Below are 23,647 nucleotides of genomic sequence, written 5' to 3' on the forward strand. Positions count from 1 at the left end.
ACTTCTTTGAAAGAGAGAAACTAAAAGTAAGTCATTCATTGGTGTCATACATTTTTATCCAAATTCCAGCAGTATAGAATAAAGATCCTAAAACTCATGAACTAAATGCAAACACTGTATGTGGTACAGTATATGTCGCTAAATGCAGTGCAGTCTGCTGCGGAGCAGAGACAAACAGCACAGTGCGGTCGTTGGAACAAGCAACACTGCAACAATTCCTCTCTGTTCCCAGTTGTTACAGCGGCAGAACAAGTTGTCTTATAGAGAAATACAAAATGTTACTATGTACAGTACGCATCATTATAACCTACTGTGTATTTTTTTTTCTCTTTTTATTTTCTTTTTGAAAGTGAGAGTCCTGCTGCAAAAAGAAGAAGAGGAATTCTTTTTGGAATAAAGGCGAGTGGTTGCAAAGCCACTGAATGAGGATGTAGATATCCATCACCAGATAAACTAATTTCCTCAGGTTTGTACTCCGCATGGTTTAGCTCAGGAGGATCAACTCGATTCTATTAACTGCATCCTCCATATCTGGACTTGGCAGCAGCGACCCGAGACTGCTGTTTCTAGAAACAATGTCGTACTCAGCTAATGCTGTATATCAGTGTTTCAGTCTAATAGCGTCGGATTATAGCAGTACAGACTTTAATATCAAGCTTTAATCTCGTTATAGAATCACTTCACTGGCTGCAGTATGTTCCTTTTTGATTTCTGCACGCGTTAGTTTGGAAACCTCTAAAGTTTATCGACGTTTGGCAGATACTTTGTTTGCTGCTCTTTAATGCACTGGTTAAAACAGTTTGTTAAATCTACAATTTCAGTTAACATAATGTGACTACGAGAGTGGGGAGAAATATACTTTATGTCTTCAGTAGTTGTAGAGACAAATGATTGTTGGCGTCCCTGTGAGTGGGGCGCCTCTGCTTTCATTCCCCTGAAGACAAAAATACAACATCCCAAACCCGATCCGGACCCCGTACACAAGATATAGCAGAAACAAAGAAGTGCATATGAATTAAAAAGAGCAACGCAATTCTTTAATAGAGCACTGTTTGCTTGTTCTGTCCTTCATACTGTTTTTTTGTTTTTTGTTGTTCTTATAACATTTTACTCGTAACCCAACGCTTGTCATAATATCTGTAAGCAGTACTCGAGAGCACATAAGGTTTTCGTATGATGCAAACAGTCTGGGGACAGTAAAGTTGGTAATAAGGTAGCGATAAGGATGTCGGTGAGTTGGAGAGAAGGAGGAGAGGGAGGAAGGGACGGGGCGGGGGAGAGGAGAGGAGAGGAGAGGAGGACAGCAGTATTAACACTTGAAGAAAAGGCAGGCGAAGCAGGCCAGCAGGAGCCACAGTGATTGAGATACACAGGCAGAGCCGTTGATATCTCGACCTGTCCCAGGTCCTGCACAGAGAGAGAAAAGAGAGAAGAAGAACAGGAGTGTTAATGTAGAAGTCACTGCCAGAGAACTCATTCAGACTGGCAGAACCAACACCTTGAGAAACTGTAGTAGACCAACTGCCAAGTACAATGATCACATATATTTTGATTCTCTTGATTAATCACAATCATACCACTAATGTTTTTGAATCCCTCAGTCTGAATCATTAGATGCATTATGTGCTACTGACTGCAGTCTGTTCAAAGTTGCAAGAGGCTGCAGACTTTAGGTGTCATGGTGACATCTGGTGGCCATTATGTGCTATTTACTCTGTTGCTGTGATGGAAGCCCAGAAAGTACAAAAAAAGCTTGTACTTGCTTTAAATTTTATTTCTAAAATATGAAAAAGAACATTGAGAAGACAACTGGTTGCACCATTTTTCATGGTTTTTTGGGAGCTGCTGGGCTACATTCAACCATGCTAGTGTGCTGGGCCGGAAAACCCGCAGGCGGCAAATGATGCAGCAGGTGTGACACAGAGAGTTTTTATTAACTGATAATCAAGTAGCAGCTGGTAGTGATTCTGCTGTAGTAACCTTGCTTTGCTGGATGTTTCTATTTCAACTCAACCACTACAAACATAAAATACTTGTTTGTTGATCTGTAGTTTGTATGATGCTGCTATTGCATGTGTTTTTTTTGTTTGAGCTCTTTGTGTGCCGAATTATAATGGAGTGAAAACCATGCTGAGCCTACTCAAACCGGCATTGTGCCAATGGAGTTCTGGAGCACACTCATGAAAAACACCTGCTGTGATATCAGTGGGGTGACGGATGTGTTTGAAACAACTGTGTTGGACCTATTAAGGGGTGTGTTCAGAAACTGTGACTTTAAATCAAAATTTTAAAACAATTAACTACTAATCAAATAAGTCTCACTAGTGTGGAAGGAGTCACTCATGCAAAAATCATTCAGAATGATCACACAACTCTGCAGCCCCGCTGGGCTTTTAGTATCCTCTCGGGTTTTGTGGATTAAAACAGGGTTGGTTTCATTCACCGACTAGACAGAAAAAATGGCAATATTTATTACTAATATAAATATTTTACCATTCACATTTCTCTGTGACTGATTGCTAACATGTTAGCCACACCAGCTGGCGTTTCTGTCGGCTTACTTTGGTGTATTTCTGCCCTCTAGGGTCCAAAATCTGATTAAACAGCTCATGAAGCTTTATAACACTGCAAACATTCCCCTGTTAGAGCACTTATTAAAGACATTTATATCTTCATTTTAATCATTAAAAAATGTCCAACCTCTAAAATCTTACTTTAGATATTTATGAATTGTGATTGATTAGACCGGTAGTACATCACATATTGGGTACGTCAGTTATTATGAGATACATATTGTACAAATGGTAATTTCTCTTCATACTGGAGTGATTTTGAATATAACATTACACTGTATTTACACAGTTACAAAGACTTACAGCTTTCCTTTCAATATATTTTGGATTGACAGAGAAATTATTATAAAATGACATATTTTAGGGAAATTGAAGTGGATGTGGATAGTGTGAGAACAATAAAAACTGAACTGAAAACTTTCTCCTTATTTTACCCATATAGTAAATGTCACCTTCCCAATCCAGACAGTTTCTGGCTACATGCAGTTAAGTGCAGAGTTGAGTACACCATTAGCAAAATGACTGAAAATTACTATGTGGGGAGGTTTTAGTTCTCAAACTACCTTCAAATTGTTCAGTTCTTACCACTGAGCTTACAGAAAAGCATGCAAAGCTGTGGCGGGTCTCCTGCCCGCTGAGTTTTCAATGATTCAAAGGGAAATTGGGTTAATACACTTAACACTAGAAAGTCATTCAATCTCGCCTTCACACTCACAATGATTTGAATGACAGTGTTTTCGAACACAGTGTAGATATTATTATAACCTTGCTGTGATATTTCATGTTCAGTGCTTCAGGTGATGTCTGTATTATTAAGGTTATCACCATAATATTAGAAGAGCTGCACAACACACTATTTTCCACGCAAGACTTTGGATTCTAGTGCAATATTCTAGTGAGCTATAATAAATGGCAGCAGTGTGCATACTTACTATAGAGGAAAACGCTGGCATTCTGGACGCCCAGTCGGTTCGAGGCCACACAGGTATATTTCCCATAATCCTCTTCGGTGACGCTGGTAATCATGAGAATAGTGGTACTGCCAAGAAATTGGATTTTGATGCCCTGGGTACCCTGGGACAGCCTTTAGAGGAGAGAAAGATAAAAGGCACGCCAATTTTTTTAAAGTAAACTGCAAAGTAATGAAAATTAAATGAGTTGAAGACAGAAGGGAGTCAGTGACATTTTGGGCAAACTAATAAAGTCTTCACTGTCTGTGCAAGTAAAGGAGAAGGAAAATCCCAGTAGAGCTTAATTAACCAATAAAATATTCCAAATTATAACTAGAAAAGAATAGAAAAAAAAAGTCTTGGATTAAGCATAGTCTTCATTATCGGCCTTAGGGCACAATGAAACTTTTTACAATGTAATTGACCAGATTCGGCTGTTTCCTGAACCCGATGTGACATCCCGGAGGCACAGTGCTTCTCGAACACAATGTGACAACATTAAAAAAGATTTCTGTGAATCTATTAAGAAAATTACTCTAAATGTCACACGAATTTTGGTCAACGCGTTACATTTTCTGTTGTATTTCTTCATTCAAATTATATTTTACAACGCAGCTAAAGTAGAGTGTAAGCGGCCTCATTGTTCAATAGGGCAGAAAAGCCATTCTCATTTTGGAACAAACCTTTTCATTAACAGCTCTGAACACAATGCTGCATTTACTAGAAAGCAATTCATGACCTTTGGATTATGTGGTGAGAGAAGAAAACAGGATGTGGTTTTTCAGAAAGGCAATGTCACAGTCCAGGCGTGTACATTTCTGTTTTTCATTTCAGGTTTACAGAAATGTAATAACTTGTAAAAATGGCAAAACAACCAAAACACATTGCCAAAGCCAAAGAAACACTGTTGAGAATGTAGCTACAATTTTTGTTTATGTATATACAATATTTTGCTTTAATTCAACAATTTATGCTCACAGCAAAATGATTTTCTTTCATAATGACTGCTTACTAAGTGCTGTTTTGTGAGTTGCCATAAAGCAAACAGGATCATTATTATGCAGTTTTTGGGATGAAAGATTTAGTATGCTGCTGAAGTTCTGCTCTGCACTTCAGGGAGCTTTAATGACCACCAAACTTCTGACAATCAATTATGTCAACCTTGAACCCCTTTCAGAGCAAATTAATCAATACAATTTGCTGACTCACACTGTATACATGTAACTTTCTAATGAACTCTTCCACCTCATCATCACAACCAAATAAAACTCTTTTAATAATACAGCACAGATAATGGATTCTGCTTGTTCTGGGCTGATTGAGACCTTTGTATCATGAATGAGGTGAAGTTAATTTAAGGCGCCTCAACTTAATCCTGCTTAAACCAGGGTAATGTGGTAATCGGGATTTGAGCAGGGGAGCGAGACATTTATGCTGACACATACTTGGCTGATAGAAAGTATTAACATAAAAAGGAAACCGCACATCATGGCGCAGCATAATTTGGCTCACTGGGGAGCAGGAACTTGATAAAGTGCTGAAGTCCTTCCCACAGGGACACCTTGAGAACAGTGTGTGTGTGTGTGTGTGTGTGTGTGTGTGTGTGTGTGTGTTGTTGTGTGTATGTGTATGAGAGAGTGAAAGAGAGAGAGACCTAAGGGAGGGCAAGTGCACTAACAATGTCCACACTCCATCTTAAAGCAACCCCCCTCTCCAACGATAAGGCCAGTAGCAGATATATTCTCCAGTGTGTCTTCATGAGAAGTGACTGCACTATTAAAAAGGCTTGCCTGGCCACAGAGCATGCTGAGAGACCCAGATAATACACAGCACCACAGGGAGTTGAAAGCAAACAGCTACTTTTTCTATAGATTATAGAGCATGATTGTAATGCAGTAGCAGGGGAATAAATTGACCTAAACAGGTCAAATGAGATGGAACCATCTTTTGTTTTCACAGCCAGAGTTTCAGCTTGGACTCTGCCTTCATTTGCAAATAGGGTGTGATTCCAAATGCCCAAGGACAGAAAACTGGAAAGCTAAGAAACTGGATCTCTGGCCCCTAAAGTACTTTTCTATTAGCATTTACCGAGCTCAACATTTTGGCTGCCCATTTTAACTTTTAACGTATTGGCACGTGCAGATCTGGAGCCCACAACCTCTCTCGCTTTTGATTTTAAGTTTGTCCTCAAATACACCTGTGTCTCTGCCAGCTTCTCCATCTGGCATAATAGACTGGAATACATTATCATAAAAGTTGGCAGAAATCGTGCACGTTTACCTTGTTGGATAGAAGTTATTCCAAGTGTTTTCATCATTACTGTATTATATGTGACATGCTTCCTTGCAGGCAGAGGGCAGCAGAGGTCTGTTGGATGTCTTGAACAATCATTTATTGATGCACGGAGCCACTCTGTTACATTAAACCCAAGACTGAAATGATTTGACCCCTCTATTTGGCGGAGGGCACGCAGTGTGTGCGCAGGCCTGTGGTTGCAGGCCGGTATAGATGAAAGACCAGAGCAAATCATCAGATGGACAGATTTGATTCTGTAGCGTGTGGGAGCATCTAAAGTAGGTTATCACTGCCAGAGAAAGTGACAGGCCTGTTATGATTCAAGGCTGATGATAAATGAAATCAAGTGGAGAGTCCTGCTGAGACTTGTAACCTAGAGATGATTGAAAATGGCCCAGTGGCTGTGACAGTCATGTATCAGCTGACAAAACAACAAACATATCTGTCTGTCACACTGGCTGACAGCTCAGTTTGGATTTTGTCATATTATAAACATGGATGAAGTGCTTAACTGCACAAAGAGCAGGACTAATATGCTCCTTCAAACATTGCTTTTGTTGACACACACCGGTTGATTCCACAAATACAATTATCAAGACTTAAGTACTGTAATGTGTTATGGAGCTAATAAAATCTACTTGAATAGAAGTGGCTAATATTTTCTCTGTGCACAATCACATTTGTGTCTTCTCCTTTAGGGTCAACATTGAAGAATCATTTGTGAACACATTTAACAGAACCAATATTGTACGATATACAGTGAGGCTCAAATTCCATTATATACAGCCAGTGAGCAGATACAGAAATACAGAGTGTGTTGATGACTAGGAAGCGACAGTTAACGGTCAACTGCTGAGGTCTCTGCTGAGGATAATTGGTCTCCAAGCGCCGTGGAGACTCTCAGATCCTGGTGAAGTCACAGATGCTGTGAAGTCATTTATGTTTTAGAGGATGAGCTATGTTTCATCAGATATGGAGGTCCACAAGTTGGATATTAAAGCTGACAGAGGATGGTTATGTACAAGGTTAGGTACTCAGAGAGTAATAGGATGTGTTCACCAGTTTGTACCTAACAGTTTCAAGTGTTTACTCCTTCAGGTGAGGGTGATGCTTTTTTAAAAATTTGGCACCGAATACTGTGACTGGACCAAAAACATGCCTAAGTCCCCTTCCAAGAAAGCTGTGGTGTGGCTGGTTTGGAGTAACCGATGAAGTGGAAATGATTTCAATAAGTTGCCAAAATGAGCAAGTCGAGATTTCACTCGAAATTTGTGGGATTGTCACAGAGGGAAAATAAAACTCAAGCTTTTCTCCCTGCATTAACAAATCTGAAACAAAAGATATTAAAAAGTATTACAGGGGATTAAGAAAAACAAATGATCACTGTCAAATACAGTAAGACACTGCTAAAATGCTTTTGACTGGTATCAGTAATTAAAATATGAAACATGACAGGAAACATGACAGTCTAGTTTGTTTGTCAAAATACAGTTAAAAGAAGGGATTACAGAAGATTTAGTACAACAAGGCATCAAAGCTAATCAGAAAATGTCAATAAAACTCAACTGTACTTCAGAATTAATAAAGTACAATGTTTGTGTTTAAGGTGGAAATAACGAGAGGTGAGAATCCAAATCCATCAATACATTTTTTGTTATTTTTGTGTTTTGGTGTTTTGGTGGGTGTGAACTGGTTGTTAAATTTGTCAGTTGATGTGCAAATGTGTATACCTGTGAGGGTGCAACCTGTCATGTGTCACAGAAAGGTAAATAAAAATGTTTAACAATGACGAGAATGTACTGGTGTTTTTTTGGGGTGTTATGTTGTTATCTGTTATCACCTGAAGGAGATGCCGAGGCGCTTTGGGGTGCTCTATGTATACAAGGAGCTGCTCAAGTATAGACGCATGTTCACTTGCTTGCTAATAAAGAAGCCAATGCAGTTTGCTAACTTCTTCTCTCTGTCATATTTCACCAGAGATATATTTTCCCACCATATTCTGTGATGCGTAACACAACCACACCTGAGGATTATTGTATTTCTGAGACAAAGGGATTTTTGACTCTTTTACTGCAAACATGATAACCCTGCAATAAATGCTCATTCTGATTTAAAACACGCATTTGACTTCAGTTTACAGTTAGTTTACTTTACTTTATAAAGCAATTTTCTGGCACAGCAAATCTCACCAGGGGTCCAGATGATTACAGATTATGCAATTTAACAACTGACTCCACAACTGATTAAAAAACTGTATTGAATTAGTCCGACGTAATGCAGTATTACAATAGTAGCCAATTAACAGTTCACTAAACTAATCATAGCTCGACAGCTGGCACTGCAGGGTTGTAAAGCTTGGATTTTTCTTCATGGTGAAGTGGTGTGCATGGATCCATACTCAGTCTTTCTCTAGGTCGTGCCAAAACCAAAAGAGCAAAGATTTAAAGAATGGATTACACAACCCATTATCCATCCATCTCTGTTCCAACATGAGATGCAATCATTAGTATATCTAGCCAGCTGCTTTACTACCTGCTGAGTGTTACTTCCTTGAACAAGGACCACATCATTAAAATGTTCCAAGAAGCACATTTTAAAATAACTAAATAAGTAAAATAACAGGTTATATTAAGAAGAAAACATTCTCGTGAGCACATCCCACAGCGTGAAAGCTGATCCTGGATGCTAATCATTAGCATCATCAGGTACTTGAGATAGGTTTAAATTTGCCTGTCAAACACATTGGTTAGTTCTCCTCCTTATCTTGTAACATTAAAAGTGAAACATATAGTTTGAAAATACATGATTGAAAAGTAGTATAATCAGCCAGTTTGACAGAAATTAGTCTTATCTTGTAATTTTTTACTTATGATAGGCTACAAGTTTATACTCTACACTGCTATAACAGAATACTGTTTCTTTTTTTTTTCTTCCATTTAGCATATCATGTATGCACTGTAGCCACCAAGTGCATATTAAAGAAACTTTTTACAAATTCTCATTTTAAATCAAGCAGGAAACATCAAAAAGTCAGCCAGTGACAACGTTTTTAATTAACTCACAAAGCCAGTATCGACCTTAATTAGCAAGCTAGCTGCAGCTGATAAAATCTGAAGGCAACAGTTGCGATTCCAGCTGGCAAAATGGACAGCTGTCTGCAAGAAATGAGAAGCCTGTTTTTGTATAGTTCTGTCTAAAATCAAGGATGAATTGTTTCAAAAATGACTAGGAAATTTGATTGGGGAGTCTGGCACCTGTAAACTGCACATGTGCTGTGTGAGGTTTGAAAGCATGACGCAGCAACCGTGACTAACATTTCCTCTTTGTGATTTATATGCAGATTTCAGGGCGTCCACTGATAACCTGTGTGCTGGTGAGGTTAAACTGATTGAGAGGGAAACAAGCACAGGAGCAAGACCCCACCTTAACAATCATTTAAATAAGACACAACAGGCTACAGTGCATTAGCTTTGATTCTTAGGGACAGGACTATAAAATTAACTATCCAAGCAAGGATAAATTGTATTATTATGGTGCATTAACATCATCATCCAAGGAGAAAGTGCAATAACACTTTCTGCTGGCACAGAGAGAGAGGGGGACCATGAATAGGCACATAGCCAAAATCCTCCAGGGGAAAAACAACGGAGATAGATGGAGGTTGGAAACAATGGATAATGCAAAAATATTTCAACAACCATAAATCTTTCTTCTCAAGAACTGGTGTGATAGGCCTATTACTTTAGAGACCATATCTGTGATAACACTCGTGACACTCCTTCAATATTTCCCCCCCCTCTTTAAGGAAGTTTTGCTGCTGTAGTTTGGTTTACGAGCAAAATTGCAGATCATGACACTGTGTAATTTTCTTATCATTAGCTTCTTCCATTCTCACACTGACTCAGGTGGTGGGAATCTCTCAGGTTATTAAATGACAAGTGTTAAAATCGAGGGACTTGGTTTGTCATTGCCCTTTGAATGTCATCTTCTTCAAGTGTTTTCCAGATACATGCATGACACTTAAATTGATAGCTTTGCAATGAACATCTGTGTCTGGTCGCACAATTTGCAATTTCACAGGAGAGAGTGCAGCGCTGGAAATCTGAATTTCATTTCAGCGGAATAACTTGTGGTATGAGAGAAGGGTTACTGAGACTGCAGTATATAAATTGCATACAAGAGAACACCCAATCTGTTCTCCTTTTTCTCCTTTCAGAAGAACATCACAGAATTCATCCCTGTCTTACACAGTAATGTTCAATTAACAATGGAATAACAGCCTAGTGAGTGATTAAGTGGGTGATTAGTCATTATCAAACTACACAGATGATGTCATCAAATTAACTTTGGGATATGACAATGGAACCACTCTGAGAGCAGATTTAACAAAGGGATCAAAGAGATCCATTATAACCACCGGGTAAAATGATACAGAGCATTCCTGGCACAGAGAACAAAGAGATGAAGCTGCTGCCACAGTGGAGTAGAAATCAACTCACGACAAACCATGTGAAAAGCTCCTGACCTGTGTAATTTCAAAAAGGACAGCCCATGGAAAAAAATCTGGACAACAATGTTGTACTGTGTTGACAACCCAGAAATGAATGCTTACATTCACAAAAGGCTTTTGGATAGCAATGTACAATGTCACTTGTACCCATGCTAGTGGCATGGCTCCAGGGATGGAAATGTGTGTCAGTCAATCCACCACTTTGGTCCAGACTGAAATATTTCAACAAGCACTGGGTGAATAAGCTGAAATCTTTGTGCATTCATTGTTGGAACCCAGACAGTAAATCCTAATTACTATGGTGATTCCTTGGATTTTTCTCTAGTGCCACATTGAGGTTGAAAATAACTAGAAATGTCTCAACAAATATTTGATGGATTGCCACGTAATTTGCTATGTCCCCCTAAGGATTAAGTTTAATAACCTTGGTGATCCCTTCACTTTTCATCTAACATGTTCAAAACTGATGAGTCTCCGATCAGCCTCAGCTGTACTTTGTGTTTAATGTTTAATGACACCAAATTGACTTAATGATGACTTCAGCTTAAAATGCTTTTTAAAATAAGACTGTTTGTAATCCATATGTCAGTTTATTGCCATCTAGTGTACACTCTTATTAGTGAATCAGTGATGGTCAGAAGTTCTGTGAAGTTTCATTTTGTATGTAATTGTAAACTGGGGATTGGTCCCTGTATCTAGGACCATCAGATAAGAAAAGTGATTTGCTCCTAAATAATTGGGTCCAATTCCCAGCTGTGTATTAACTGCTGTTGTGAGTGAATTGAACCTGTATACTCCAAGTGCTCTGAAGAAGACTCTGTGCTGAAACACAGAAGCATTTTTTCTATTGTAATGTGAGCAAAATAAACAAGTGAAATGTTTGTATTTTCTCCTCCTTGACTAGGAAATTTGCATATTTTTGGAAAATATTTGATGGATTGCCATGCAATTTGGTATGTTCCCCTCAGGATGAAGTTTAAAAACCTCGGTGACCCCTTCACTTTTCAGCGAATGCCATCATCCGGTAAAAAATGCAATTTATCCAATTCTCTAGTTTCTGACCAAATCCCTGCAAAACTGATGACATGCCCATCAGCCTCATCTGTACTTTGTGTTAAATACTAATTGACATTATGTTAGTTTTCTAACAGGTGAACATTTTAAAAATTAAATCTGCTAAATTTCAATGGCATGCTGATGTTATCATTTAGCTCAAGGTGCTACTCTACCTAAATTCAATCTTACAGAGCTACTAATGTGATTGTAGACTCACTGTCTTATTAAATCAAATGAAATAGTTAAAGCAATGGTATTCATTAATAATTCCTTAATTGTGCTCATAACAATGAACAGCAAAGTCTGTGTACAGCTGCCATAGTCATGCATAAGTAAATTCAATGCAAATCTCATTATTTTGGCTCATTATTTTTTTTAAATGGTGGCAACATAAATCAAATAAAATTAATACATTATCAACATAAATTATTATAGGTATTAATCTTTCATCACATGTAGGTCACCCACAGGACTGTAACTCATCAGTCAGCCCAAACCAGAATGTTTCAATACAGTATCTACCATTAAAGATGACTAAATGATGCCTGAGACTAAAACGTTAAGACTTTTCCCATACTGTTGTAATGCATGTACAGTCAGGCCTTTCTCAAATACTTTGTTGTTTCCAGTAAGTTTCACATGTACGGGTGAAGTTTTCCATCCCATAGGCATCATAGGAATCATTACAGTAATCAAGAGACTTCAGAGCTAAAGGGTGCTAGCCTTTGTGGATCAGTCATACTTGATATGATATGGTTGATTGTGATAAAGGAGTCTAATCGCTTGTGCTCTATTTTATGGCTTGTTTGAATTGCTGCATACAACTCAAGTATTTTAGCTTAGACTCTTAACCCTTGATTGGGCCAAAATGTCAAATATAAATATCATCTTGGAAGCATAACCCTGTTTTTTTTTTTATTTCAATTGATCTGTAACTAGTACTTGCTAGGTGGTTGTTTGATCTTGAAGTGTCCTAGTCCAAAAAGAAATACTGACAAAACATACTTTGTCATATAACCTTAACCAACTTTAATTGTAATTTCTCACTGAGGAAAGATGAGGTATTAGTGGTTGTGTACAGGTGTTCCTTTGTGACGTGGGTGTTGGGGTTGGTGGTGTAAATGTGAGTCAAGTTTTTACCTTTTTTCGTCTCTGTACCATTCAAACTCTGGTGGGGGCACAGCGGTGGCCTCACACTGCAGCGTCCCCATGCGGCCTACCTGGGCCTCTGAGCTCTGGGTTTTCTTTATTGTCGGAGGGTCTGCAGAATCACACAAAACTCACGTCAGTAACATTTTCCAAACGACGACCAAACAAACTCTAAAGCACGGTAATATGAAGTGAATTGCTGCTCCCTCCCTGTGTAGTACCTGTCGGTTTTTTCCCCAGCCTTTCTTTGAAATACTTCAATTTCCTTTTCCTAAAAAGTCTTATAGTGTCAAGTACCTTTGAATGGCATCAGGGATTTAAGCTTGAGATTGAGTCCTTTCACACACTGACAAATGCTCTGTGTTGAATGTTACTGATAAAAGTAAACCTACAAACAAATCTACTGAATAAGCTGAATGACTTGAAAGATTCTTCTACATGTCACATTTTAATCCAATTGTAGACTGTTGAAGGCTCAGAAATCAGTTTAGATAGAATCACAGCTAAAATGTTCAAATTTCAAGTTAATATATCATTCAACACTGCAAATGCCAGACATACATCCAATGTGGATTAATTCCTATTTTACATTTAAAATGAAAAGTAAAAAATATGTTTAATATAGAAATCTTAATCATTTAATTCAGGCACTCAGACTTAGCTAAAGTACACTTTGGGAAAATAGCCATATATGATTAGTTCAGATCAGATCAATTCTATAACTCCTCTCCACTGGGATTAGTTTGTGATGTCTCATGAGTTGTTCATCAATCCTTAGCAGTCAACGTATATATTACACTCATCAGATCTAACATAGTCCCCTGACAAGATGTAATTAGGCGATCTTGTTTTGAAATGACAAGTGTCTCTTAAATCACCATGTGGTACGTGAGAATTACCATGGAAATGACAGTTGCAATCAAAGCTAGAGCTCTTTCCATTTCTAGCTGGATACATCTTGAGAGAAGTGAAGGGTGCTCCAAAACTTTCAAATATACAGCTTTCACTCCCCGCCACACTAAATACTGTCTGTCTCCACCCTTAACTTCAATCTTGACTTTTGTCTGCTTTTATCTGTGAGTGTATCATCTTTTCTGACATGAAATGTGATGAGACTATTGATCAGTATTCAGTTTGGAATATAGTGCGCCCTGCAGACTGTCGTTACTTACAGTTGACAACCACATTGACGTATTTGACATCAGGCGTTGCGACGTCGTTGCTGGCTTTGCATTCATAACGACCCGCTTGGTTCCGCATGATACCTATAATGTCCAGGTACTCTTCTCCATCCAACGGTTCTGCTGCAGAGAAGGAGAGAAAAAAGGTGGAATAAATGGGGTTTTTTAACCCTTACTTTCCCCAGTGACTTTGAACCAACAAAATCTACCGGCTAACAATTCTAATATAGGAGATATGGATTTCATGTGGATATTTGTGGGTGTTTGTGTTGTACTAAAACTGCATGAAAGTAAAAAGTATTTTTGTTTAAACATCTTGGTCCTTAGGTTATTTTTTAACAGTTGAAATTACACATTAATTTGGGACTTGAAACGTGGTAGCTAAAAAAAAAAAAGATTCACCACATGTGAATGTTCAGATTAAAATTTGCCAGAATTGTCATGATTCATGAGTAAAGCTGGCCTCCCCTGAATCTACTGACATTATAATTGCCACCCATGTCAGATTGTCTTGGCCACCATTAGCATGGAGGGCAATGAGACACAATAATGGGAAGGAAGCAGAATGGGCAGTCTGATTAAAATTCAATTGTCTAATATACTGTATTTTTATGTTGAAGCACAAAAAGGAAAGTGGTTTCTTTTCAACACTGCTGAAATGTCTACATATATGCATTCCATGTATTGGTATCAGATATGGATCTTTATATGTATGCTCACGTTAGAAGATGGGGCGAAAAGTATTCTCCTCGTAAAAGCATGCATGGTGTTACACTCTGGTGTAAGCAGAAAAAAATTCTAAGCAAGTTCTAAAGTAATTGTGTAAAAAATTAAAAGGAGGGCTTGAGAGAGAAGCTGAAACTTATTACTTTCTAACCTCCACACACCTGACCAATCACTGTCTGAAGTAGGCCTGCTTGTGGGAATGTTGGCTTGGGAATGTTGCAAAGATTTTCAGACACAGGGGTCTCAATTCTGATATTAGAAAGGTGTGGGGAGGAGGGGGTTTCATATGCTGTTCGACCATCTGACAAGTTCTCTGATTGAAGCACACTGACAGCTTTTGGTCCTCTGAGACGTGGTTTTGATTAAGGGGGTAAATAAATAGCTGATCCTGAGCTTCTTGGAAAGCACATGAAAATCAAGCAGCCATTTAGACAGGACCATGCTTCCACACTCATATTCTAATACATCAGAGGTAATGCAAATTCACAGCCAGGTCAAGAACTCAGACTGAATGACTCTACAACTGAGATGGTGTTTAATATTCAACAACTTGCTAAGCTGACTTATATTAGTTTGTCTGAAAGCTTCAATTAACAGAGATGATATCTGCAAATGTCAGACAAAACATCTGAACAGAGTGGGACAAAACCGTAGAGACAATCAGACAGATATCTGACTAATTGTTTAATGAGCAATCCAGCTAATTAGCCGTGTAAAGAACACAGCATCTCATTAGGAAAGATCTGCTGTGTCTTATTAAAGATGGGTCAGGAGGAGGAAATGGCAAATTCTTTGATGTTTTGCCACGTTAATTGCACTACATCTTTTATCACATCTGAAAAGAGCGTCGGTGTGACGACCCTGAGATATCATTACTTGTGACGTGACAATTTATTTATTTGGTTTATGTGGGTGTGACATTACAGTTAATTAGACAGAAATGCAATAATTGATGCTGTATATGATAATAACCTGTATTTTCACTCTATACTGAGCACAGCAGGTTAATTTGACTTGATGTCATGAATGTTCATTCAAGTTTTTCATTCATTCAAAATGCAATTACAGTGTGATAGAAAATTAAATAATTGGAAATTGCAATAACTTAATGAGGAATCATCTGCTTGTAGCCAGAATGCCAGCAGTGCAGATCTCTGGGTATTTCTTAGAGAGACACAATTATCTGCACTGAATGAAAGAGAGAGTCTCTGGAGGACCCAGCAAATGTAATAACTACAATAACATCCACTGATACGTTCCTTAATCTAAGAAAATAAGGGTTGATGGAATCTTGGCCTTGAAAATAAATTGCAAAGAGGAGATCTCTGAAATGCAAGGAGAGGGGTTGGTTACTGTTTGTCACAAAAGTAAATGTCAGTAGTCTCAGTTTTGGGCAAGTTCCTGCTCCTGTTCCAAGTGAGGGGCTGCAGGCACCATGAGACCGAAGTGCCCTGCCCTGAGAAATGAACTGGCAACTTCAGGGACTCTGATATGGGAGGGTAGTTGTTCTGCTTTGGTGAGCACACATAAATGCGGTGCCATTTCATGCACTGCTCACAAAAACACCACGTAACAACACCCCAAAAACAACAGTCCGACTTTTAAACAGGCCTGCAGCTCAAATGCCGAAATACCTACAAAACTGGGTCCATCCACAGTGTTTGAAACAGATAGAAAAAATATCCAAATTATCCAAATCAAGTGAATGATGAAGATGGAGGTCAGTTGATACAGTATTATTTCATGATGATTGAAAGATCAGTCGGACCATGATCAAAGTCTAAATAAGATCATATTCAGTTCTCCCTGAGATGAACTGCCAGGGGTAATGTGATAGGAGAGGTACGACTGAAAATCAGTTGCCATGGAAATTCTATTGAAGCTCAATCTCTTCTTCAGTGCTTTGGTTTGGTGCTGGATAAAGACAGAGAGAAAGCCAGGTGACTGCAAAGATCAAAGAATAAAGAAGAGCGAAAAGGGGGAGAGTAGAGAATTTAAATGAGAGATGATAGGAAGTGGCTCGACTCGTTGTTTAAGCGCTGCAATTAACTGTCAGTAATCTCACCTGATGTGTAAAGGGAGCGACTCAATCATAAAGAATGAATGGGACGTGATGTATTGTTGAAAGAAACAATTAATTACAATACAACATTTCACACATCCGTCCGTGCCCACGAGAGAATACCACTTCCTGCACATCGAGTGTGTGCTTTACATGTTATCTATTTAATGAAGCGTAATGAAGATAGATTGGTTAATCTTGTCTAGAGGGAATTGATTAGACTGTACAGTATATGTGTGCACACACGTGCCCACGCTGTTGCTTGGAGGCTTAATGTCTCTACGGTGAGCATGAAGCGTGCATGCGTGAATTGGGGTGAAAACACATTTTCTTGAAGGTTTCCAGGGAACAGTGAGAGCTGTGACTGATTTCGAAGTGAGCACATTAGAAAAGCCCAATGAATCTAGGCATTACAATATACTATGTCACCATATTTCTATGCTAATCTAGATAGAGAAGGAAGAGTGTGTGACAGAGAGGAAAAGAGTATAGTAAGTAAAGGAAGGATGAGTAGTAAGCATCATTTTTATCCACTCTAGCAGCTTGGCTCTAGGGATGGTCGGTATGTTGGTCGGAGTGTGAGGTTGACATTTGTGGTTCTTGAAATATCTTGACTGTTATTGGATTGACTACTCTAGTACCATTATCAGGTCAGAGGTTTCACTTATTTAGTGAAATAGCTTTGCATCTACTGCACGGATTTGCACAAAATGTTCGTACAGACAATCGTGATTCCCAGACAATGTATCCTAATGAAAATATTCAGATATAATCATGGCATTCAAAACTGTCATTCTGTTTACTAATAACCACTACACAGTTTGCCAGTAAAATTAAGGTAATACTGACAACGTCTGATAATGTTTGATATCTGACTGACAACCTCTAGTGATACAGAGGGCAACTCTACACTGTAGCTCCTTAATCTAATATTAGCCCCACTGACCACTGACTAGAATAAGCTGCCTGAATCCTGGATGTTTAAGGTGATCAGCTTAAAATGATCAGATGTTTAAAATTTAAATGGGAGATTCCAACAATTGTTCACCAGCTGTTTATCTGTAATACTCAACAGGTGCTGGGCTACCTGTCTGAAACTGACATGAACTGAAACTTTCAATGTTCTCACCATTAAAAAAAAAAACTTTTTAAAAATGGAAAATGATAAAATGTTGTTTTTCTTCCACAAAACCATCTTTGACCAAGTGTAAATGAACAGTCAGAACCATGCAGAAGCCTTCTTAATGAGACAGCCAATTTTTTGTTGTTGCTTTTTCACCAATCCATCCAATTAACATTAATGAGCTACAGCTGACTAAATTTATATCAACACTGTTATTATAGTTGGTGAGATCAACAGTCTGCAAATTACTGAAAACTTTGAAGTTACTACTACTAATACTTAATCATGTCAGTTATGTTCAGCCTCGGGCGATTTGAAATCTGCATTCTTTGTAATTGCAATTTTGATGAAAATAAACATAAATAGATAGATAGATAGATAGATAGATAGATAGATAGATAGATAGATAGATAGATAGATAGATAGATAGATAGATAGATAGATAGATAGATAGATAGATAGATAGATAGATAGATAGATAGATAGATAGATAGATAGATAGATAGATAGATAGATAGATAGATAGATAGATAGATAGATAGATAGATAGATAGATAGATAGATAGATAGATAGATAGATAGATAGATAGATAGATAGATAGAACAGTAGCTCTTTGTATGGCTGGGATGGATGCTTAGTCCACCCACTTAACTATTGGCATATTCTCAATTAAGGCTATTCATAGAGTGCTTCCTCTTATCTATGGATCAACATCCTACAACAAATATGGGATGTTAATGTCTTCACTCCAAATGTGATCATATTTCTCCCATATTAGCTTTGCTGCACTGACTTCCTGTAAAATCCAGAATAGAATTTAAAATCTTCCTGCTCACTTACAAAGCCCTTAATGGTCAGGCATCATCATGTCTTAAACAGTTCATAGTAGCCTATTACCCCACTAGAGCACTGCAGAATACAAATGTACTTGTGGTTCCTAGAGTCTGCAGAAGTAGAATGAGAGGCCAATACACTATCTACGTTTCAGAGTAGGCTTAAAAGTTTCCTTTTTGATAAAACTAATAGTTAGGGCCATTGCAGGCTTGACTTGGACCAGCCCCTAGTTATGCTGTTATAGGCCTAGGTTGCAGGGGGACTTCCCATGATGCACAGAGCTCAAATCTCTTTCAGTCCCTCTCCATCTGTACACATTCATGTTCCAGTAATGCATGTTACTAAGTTGGCATCTTCCCCAGAATTTGTTAGCTTTCTCGTCTGGCAGGTTCTTATGAATCATGGTCTTAGACCGTCTGGTTATAGATCAAGGGCTTGTATGGACTGTGACCTCATGCTGCTTTGGTCCTGCTTAATGCACATGCATCCTATTATTATTATTAGTCATATTTCTATTATTACTATTATTATTATTTGTACTGTTTCTTATTATTATGTTTTTGCTGTGCTTCTCTGTGCCTATCCTGTCTCTCGAGTCCCGCTTCCCCTCCTTCTTTCTCTCAACCCAACTGGTTAAGGTCAAAGCTCAAGTACTTGCTCATGGGGTAATGTTGGGTCTCTGTAAATTGAAGAGTATGATCTAGACTTGCCCTGCGTGAAAAGTACCCTGAGATAACTTCTGCTGGAATTTGTTGCTATATGAAGTCTGTACAAAACTGGGAAACAGGGCATTTAAGAATGCTGCCCCCTGTGCCACCTGAAACATCAAGAGCTGGTCTCATTGGAGGCATTTAAAGTGATTCTAAATTACTTGGAAGCATGCACATCTGCCTGCGGATGTTTCAAATGTTGAAGTCTGTTTTTTTTAAAGTGTTATTTGTGCTGTTGCTCCTCTTGTCCAGATTATAAGAGCGCAAAATACATTTTAAATCTCAATTAGTGTTTTACTCCTGCCTAAATAAGGGTTAAATAGCAATAAAAATAAGACAAATGCACTTACACACACGCACATGCATACTCAGTGTGTTTGCCTCACTTCTACAGCACCTGTGGATGCTGGTCAGAGTTTGAGCCCTGCCAACCAGCACTAGATTTGTTGCAGGGCCTTTGATTACATTTCCATCTTGCAAGTGATTTCTTCAAAGTTTTCTCCTGGTGTACTTTGAGTTGGGGCACAAAAGTGTCAGTAGCCTTGAGCTACTCTAACAATAGAATTTGCAGTGAGGTAAGCTGAAGGAATAGGTGGCAAAATGCATTGTCTATTTTCTGCTCCAAGAGAACGACGTTAACTGAAATAGACACTCGTGGTTACAGAAGGTGTTTTAGAGCACTGATCTGTGGAATATTGACAGATAAAGCATAACCCTGTCAAAAATATACGCTGAAGTTCATCGTTCACTAAAAAAAAATCAATGTTCTACTGTCTGCAGCTGTCATTTTGCTATGAAAAATGCTAAATGTCAAAATGTGTTCCAATTTTGTGCTTGTTATGTTTCTTTTCAAATGAAATCCCATTTTAGGGGCTGCATATCTAATGTTTGAATGAAACTATTGTATGATTATCACAAAAATATGTAAACCAAGTCCACTAAAATCCAGAGTTACCTGTGCTGTGATGCTTAGTGACTGAAAACCATTTATTTTCAGGAAGCATTATGTTAGGAACTGTTGAAAAGTAATATCTCTGATGTAGGTGTTTGAGCTACTGGGAGTATAATCCCTTAGAGTCAGAGACACAAGGAAACGTCACTCTGCTCCAGATGTGTAGTGTGAATAGAAACCATGTGATGATTGAAAATGACAAGAAACATCTACAAATAATTAAATTATAACATAAGCTGCATTTCAGCTACCTATACTGTAGCTGAGAAATGATAGCCTGAATGAGGCATTTCACCAGTTTCTCTCCAATGCTATTATTAATTGAAAGCAGTGATATTACAGGTATTATTGTTCTTTTTTTCTTAATAAGAAATGTGCTTTTTAAATTGCCTTTCACCTCTACTTGGACATCAAGCTCAAATTGTTTTTCTGCCATTTTCTAATTTGCCGTGCAGCCTGGCACTAACCATGCTGGAAAGACAATGCATATAATTGTTGCCTTTTTCCACACATTATACTGTTGAAAGCCTTGCGGCCTTTGGGATATGCAACAGCAGCCTTTTCGGAGTGAGCTGGGAAGAATTGAGGGGCCTGGAAGAAGTACACTTCTACAAATGCCTGCTGGATACTGATTTGCATTGCACTGACAATTTGAAGTTTGTGTGAACAAACACAAGTTTTCTATGGCAATTGAAGCACTCTGTTGGAGTGGACAACAGTAGGATGGGAGAGCAAACACGCATTATGTAGGGCCATACATGCACGTCATGCCCCCCACCACCCATTGCAAGAGAGGGGACCAGGGGGGGGGAGAGAGAGAGAGAGAGGAAGAGAGGAGGCGGAGGGGTGTGCGTTGTGAATCGCAATCCAGCAACTTCAGTTGGCAACTGGATGGTGCTCATTTGCATATCCTCATGCATCATTCATCAGCATCGCTTTACCACAGTGCAAAACATTACATTTATTTTGCAAATGCTAATTTATGTTAAGCAGCTGATTTGAGAAACTTCAGAGTCGAGTAGCATAAAAGGCCCTGCGACATTTATTTTCTTTTGTCTGCATGAGTGTGACAGTATGTGTGCCGGAGTCCTTATACGTGCACATACCCTCCACTTGCCTCTGGACTTTCATCTGTGTGTGTGTGTGTGTGTGTGTGTATGTGTGTGTGTTGGAGCACTTGTCCATTGTGTTTGGACAGTTGGTCCTGGCTGTATCTAACACAGTCACATGGCAGCTACCTTCCTGTTAGGAGTCGGTGTGATTTAAATGATGGGTCAAAATGACTGAGTAACTATTCTCATCAACACATTTCTAACAAAAGATAATGGACATATGTCTGCTCAGAAACTAAATGAATCTTTAGCTCAATTATGACTTTATTGACAAGTGTGTTGCCAAAAACCAAACATGCTATGAAATGCAAATATCTATCTACAAAGTAAAATACCACTATCTTAATGAGTTACAGCACTCAAAGTGCAAATGCATTTTACTTCAGTGTCTCTGGCATTGGTGTTAAATGCCAAATGTCCTTTTATGACAGCAAAAATGCATTATACACACTTCCTCTCTTAAAATAACTTATCAGTACACCAAGGATGAACCTAAAATGTCTCATATCTTCTAAATACAAGCACCTAAGTTAGAATCCTCTCACTCAACCTCATGTCCTGTTACATTTGGCAGCGGTGCTATATATCTGAGAAAGACATCCTACATGAACAATATCTTTTCAGTAGTCGGAGGACAAAAGGAGAACTTCCACTTCTTTTCACAAGCCATTTGCTGCCACTGCTGCTGGCGGTGCAGAAATAACACAGGTGTTGGAGCCAAAAACAAGACGGCTGTTTATTTGCCGCTTCTTGAGCCGAAGAAATGATACGCACAGCGGAGCGGTGCGGCCGTCTGTTTTTCAGAACATTGTCATTCCTCTCTCTATCTCATTTTCCCACTCTCTCCTTCTTCTTCAACTCCTCACATGCCTTTGTTGTTTTTCTGAGGAAGCTTCAGGGTGGTTCCTCTGGACGTGGTCGCGCATTGTATGGTGCTGGCTGTAAACCTTGTGCTTGTTTGTCCTATTGTAAGTCCGAGGCTTGAAAAGGAGATTAATTGTTGATAAAACAGAATAGGTTTTAGTGATTGAATTCCCACGAAGGGGAGTTGGGTTGTCCGCTTTCTCTCATACTCGTCAGATAAACGGATCCAGGCTATTGTTGTGGGAAGAATTCTCATTACTGTCTGGAAAGATTCGATGGACTGGTGTTGGCTATTAGAGAAGAGGCTTTGTATAAAGCAAGGATAGCAAGGTCAGGCACAGAGTATCACTGCTTACTCCTATATCACTATTTTAATCTGCCCTCTTTCCTTTTTCCTATGCTGTGTCAAGTACACACCAGCACCCATGTGTGCATGCAAAGACACCTCCACACACGATAGCATCATTCATACACCCACACTTCTTCATGTCAAGACCTGACACTGGTGGTAAGATAAATGCGTAACCACATTGCTGCATCCCTGCGTGTAAAATTTGGAGGCCTGGTTTTAGGAAATACATATCACCAGAGGGTAAACATAAAGATACTAGTACAAGGATGTGTTGATGTGAGTGTGTGTGTGTGTGTGTGTCATTAAAGAGATGTATTGACAGTAGGCCAAGGTTCTACCCTTGTTATGTGCACCTATCGCTTCACATGGCCGTGACTCTATCAGTTTTATTTAGTTACTGAACATTGCCCCTGCATAATCGCCTGTAAATCACTTGCTTCCTGCAAAAAGAAATCTTCATTTTACCGTACTGTAGCTGACAGGTGACATTGCTCCATGTCATACACGTAGACCTGTTTTACCATGTCCTATTAGACAGGCCGTTACCACTTTATTTCCTCTTTTAAAGATTGTTAGGGTAACTCTTATGGGGTTGGGGGGGTCTGAGAAGATCTGGAAGAAAGTTATGCAAATGGACTCATAATAAACAATAATTTCAACATTTTACAAAAAAGGCCCAGTTATGACAGTTATAATTGCACAAAAAAAAATTCATCATTTATGAGTTTCCTGTTTACTCTGTGGCTCTGAAAGCTCAAAGTGCTGCATATTAAGACAAAATGACAAAACACAAGCAACTGAAGAAAACATCTTCATCAATGTGACAACACGCAAAGCATTTAGACAAGTGCTACAAAGTGAGAAAACCCAAATAGATACACAAACAAGCTGCTAATACAGAAAACACGACTAAGTACACAAACGCTGCAAGTTTGCACATAGCACAGGGGAAATAAGTCTACTGTCTCTCAAATTATGTTTTTCTTGTAATCAGAATTCACCAATACTTTACACCATATGAGAAAACTGACTCTAAAATAACTATAATGCAATGTCCTAAGGTTTTCACTGCTCATACACAAAACACAAGGAAAAAACAAGACCATACTTAATAAGGTGCAAGAACTTCTAGAACAGCCACAGTGTTCCTCATCATAGAGTCACCAAGTCAGTTGAATGATACACACACTTCTCCAC

The 23,647-nt window shown here is 38.7% G+C and overlaps 1 protein-coding gene across 1 annotated transcript in view; it reads right to left on the minus strand.

Moving 5' to 3' along the window:
- Positions 1-1,189: 1,189 nt before the first annotated feature.
- lsamp (limbic system associated membrane protein) overlaps positions 1,190-23,647 on the minus strand; it is a 194,733-nt gene continuing 172,275 nt past the window's right edge. The window contains exons 6-10 of the mRNA XM_062419047.1: positions 22,075-22,095; positions 13,706-13,819; positions 12,525-12,645; positions 3,506-3,657; positions 1,190-1,407 (exon numbers count right to left, since the gene is read on the minus strand). Coding sequence (XP_062275031.1) covers positions 1,310-1,407; positions 3,506-3,657; positions 12,525-12,645; positions 13,706-13,819; positions 22,075-22,095 — 506 coding nt within the window. The 3' untranslated portion in view covers positions 1,190-1,309. The remainder of the gene's footprint in view (positions 1,408-3,505; positions 3,658-12,524; positions 12,646-13,705; positions 13,820-22,074; positions 22,096-23,647) is intronic.

This window comes from Scomber scombrus, chromosome 5, assembly GCF_963691925.1.
Source record: "Scomber scombrus chromosome 5, fScoSco1.1, whole genome shotgun sequence".
Lineage (NCBI taxonomy): Eukaryota > Metazoa > Chordata > Actinopteri > Scombriformes > Scombridae > Scomber > Scomber scombrus.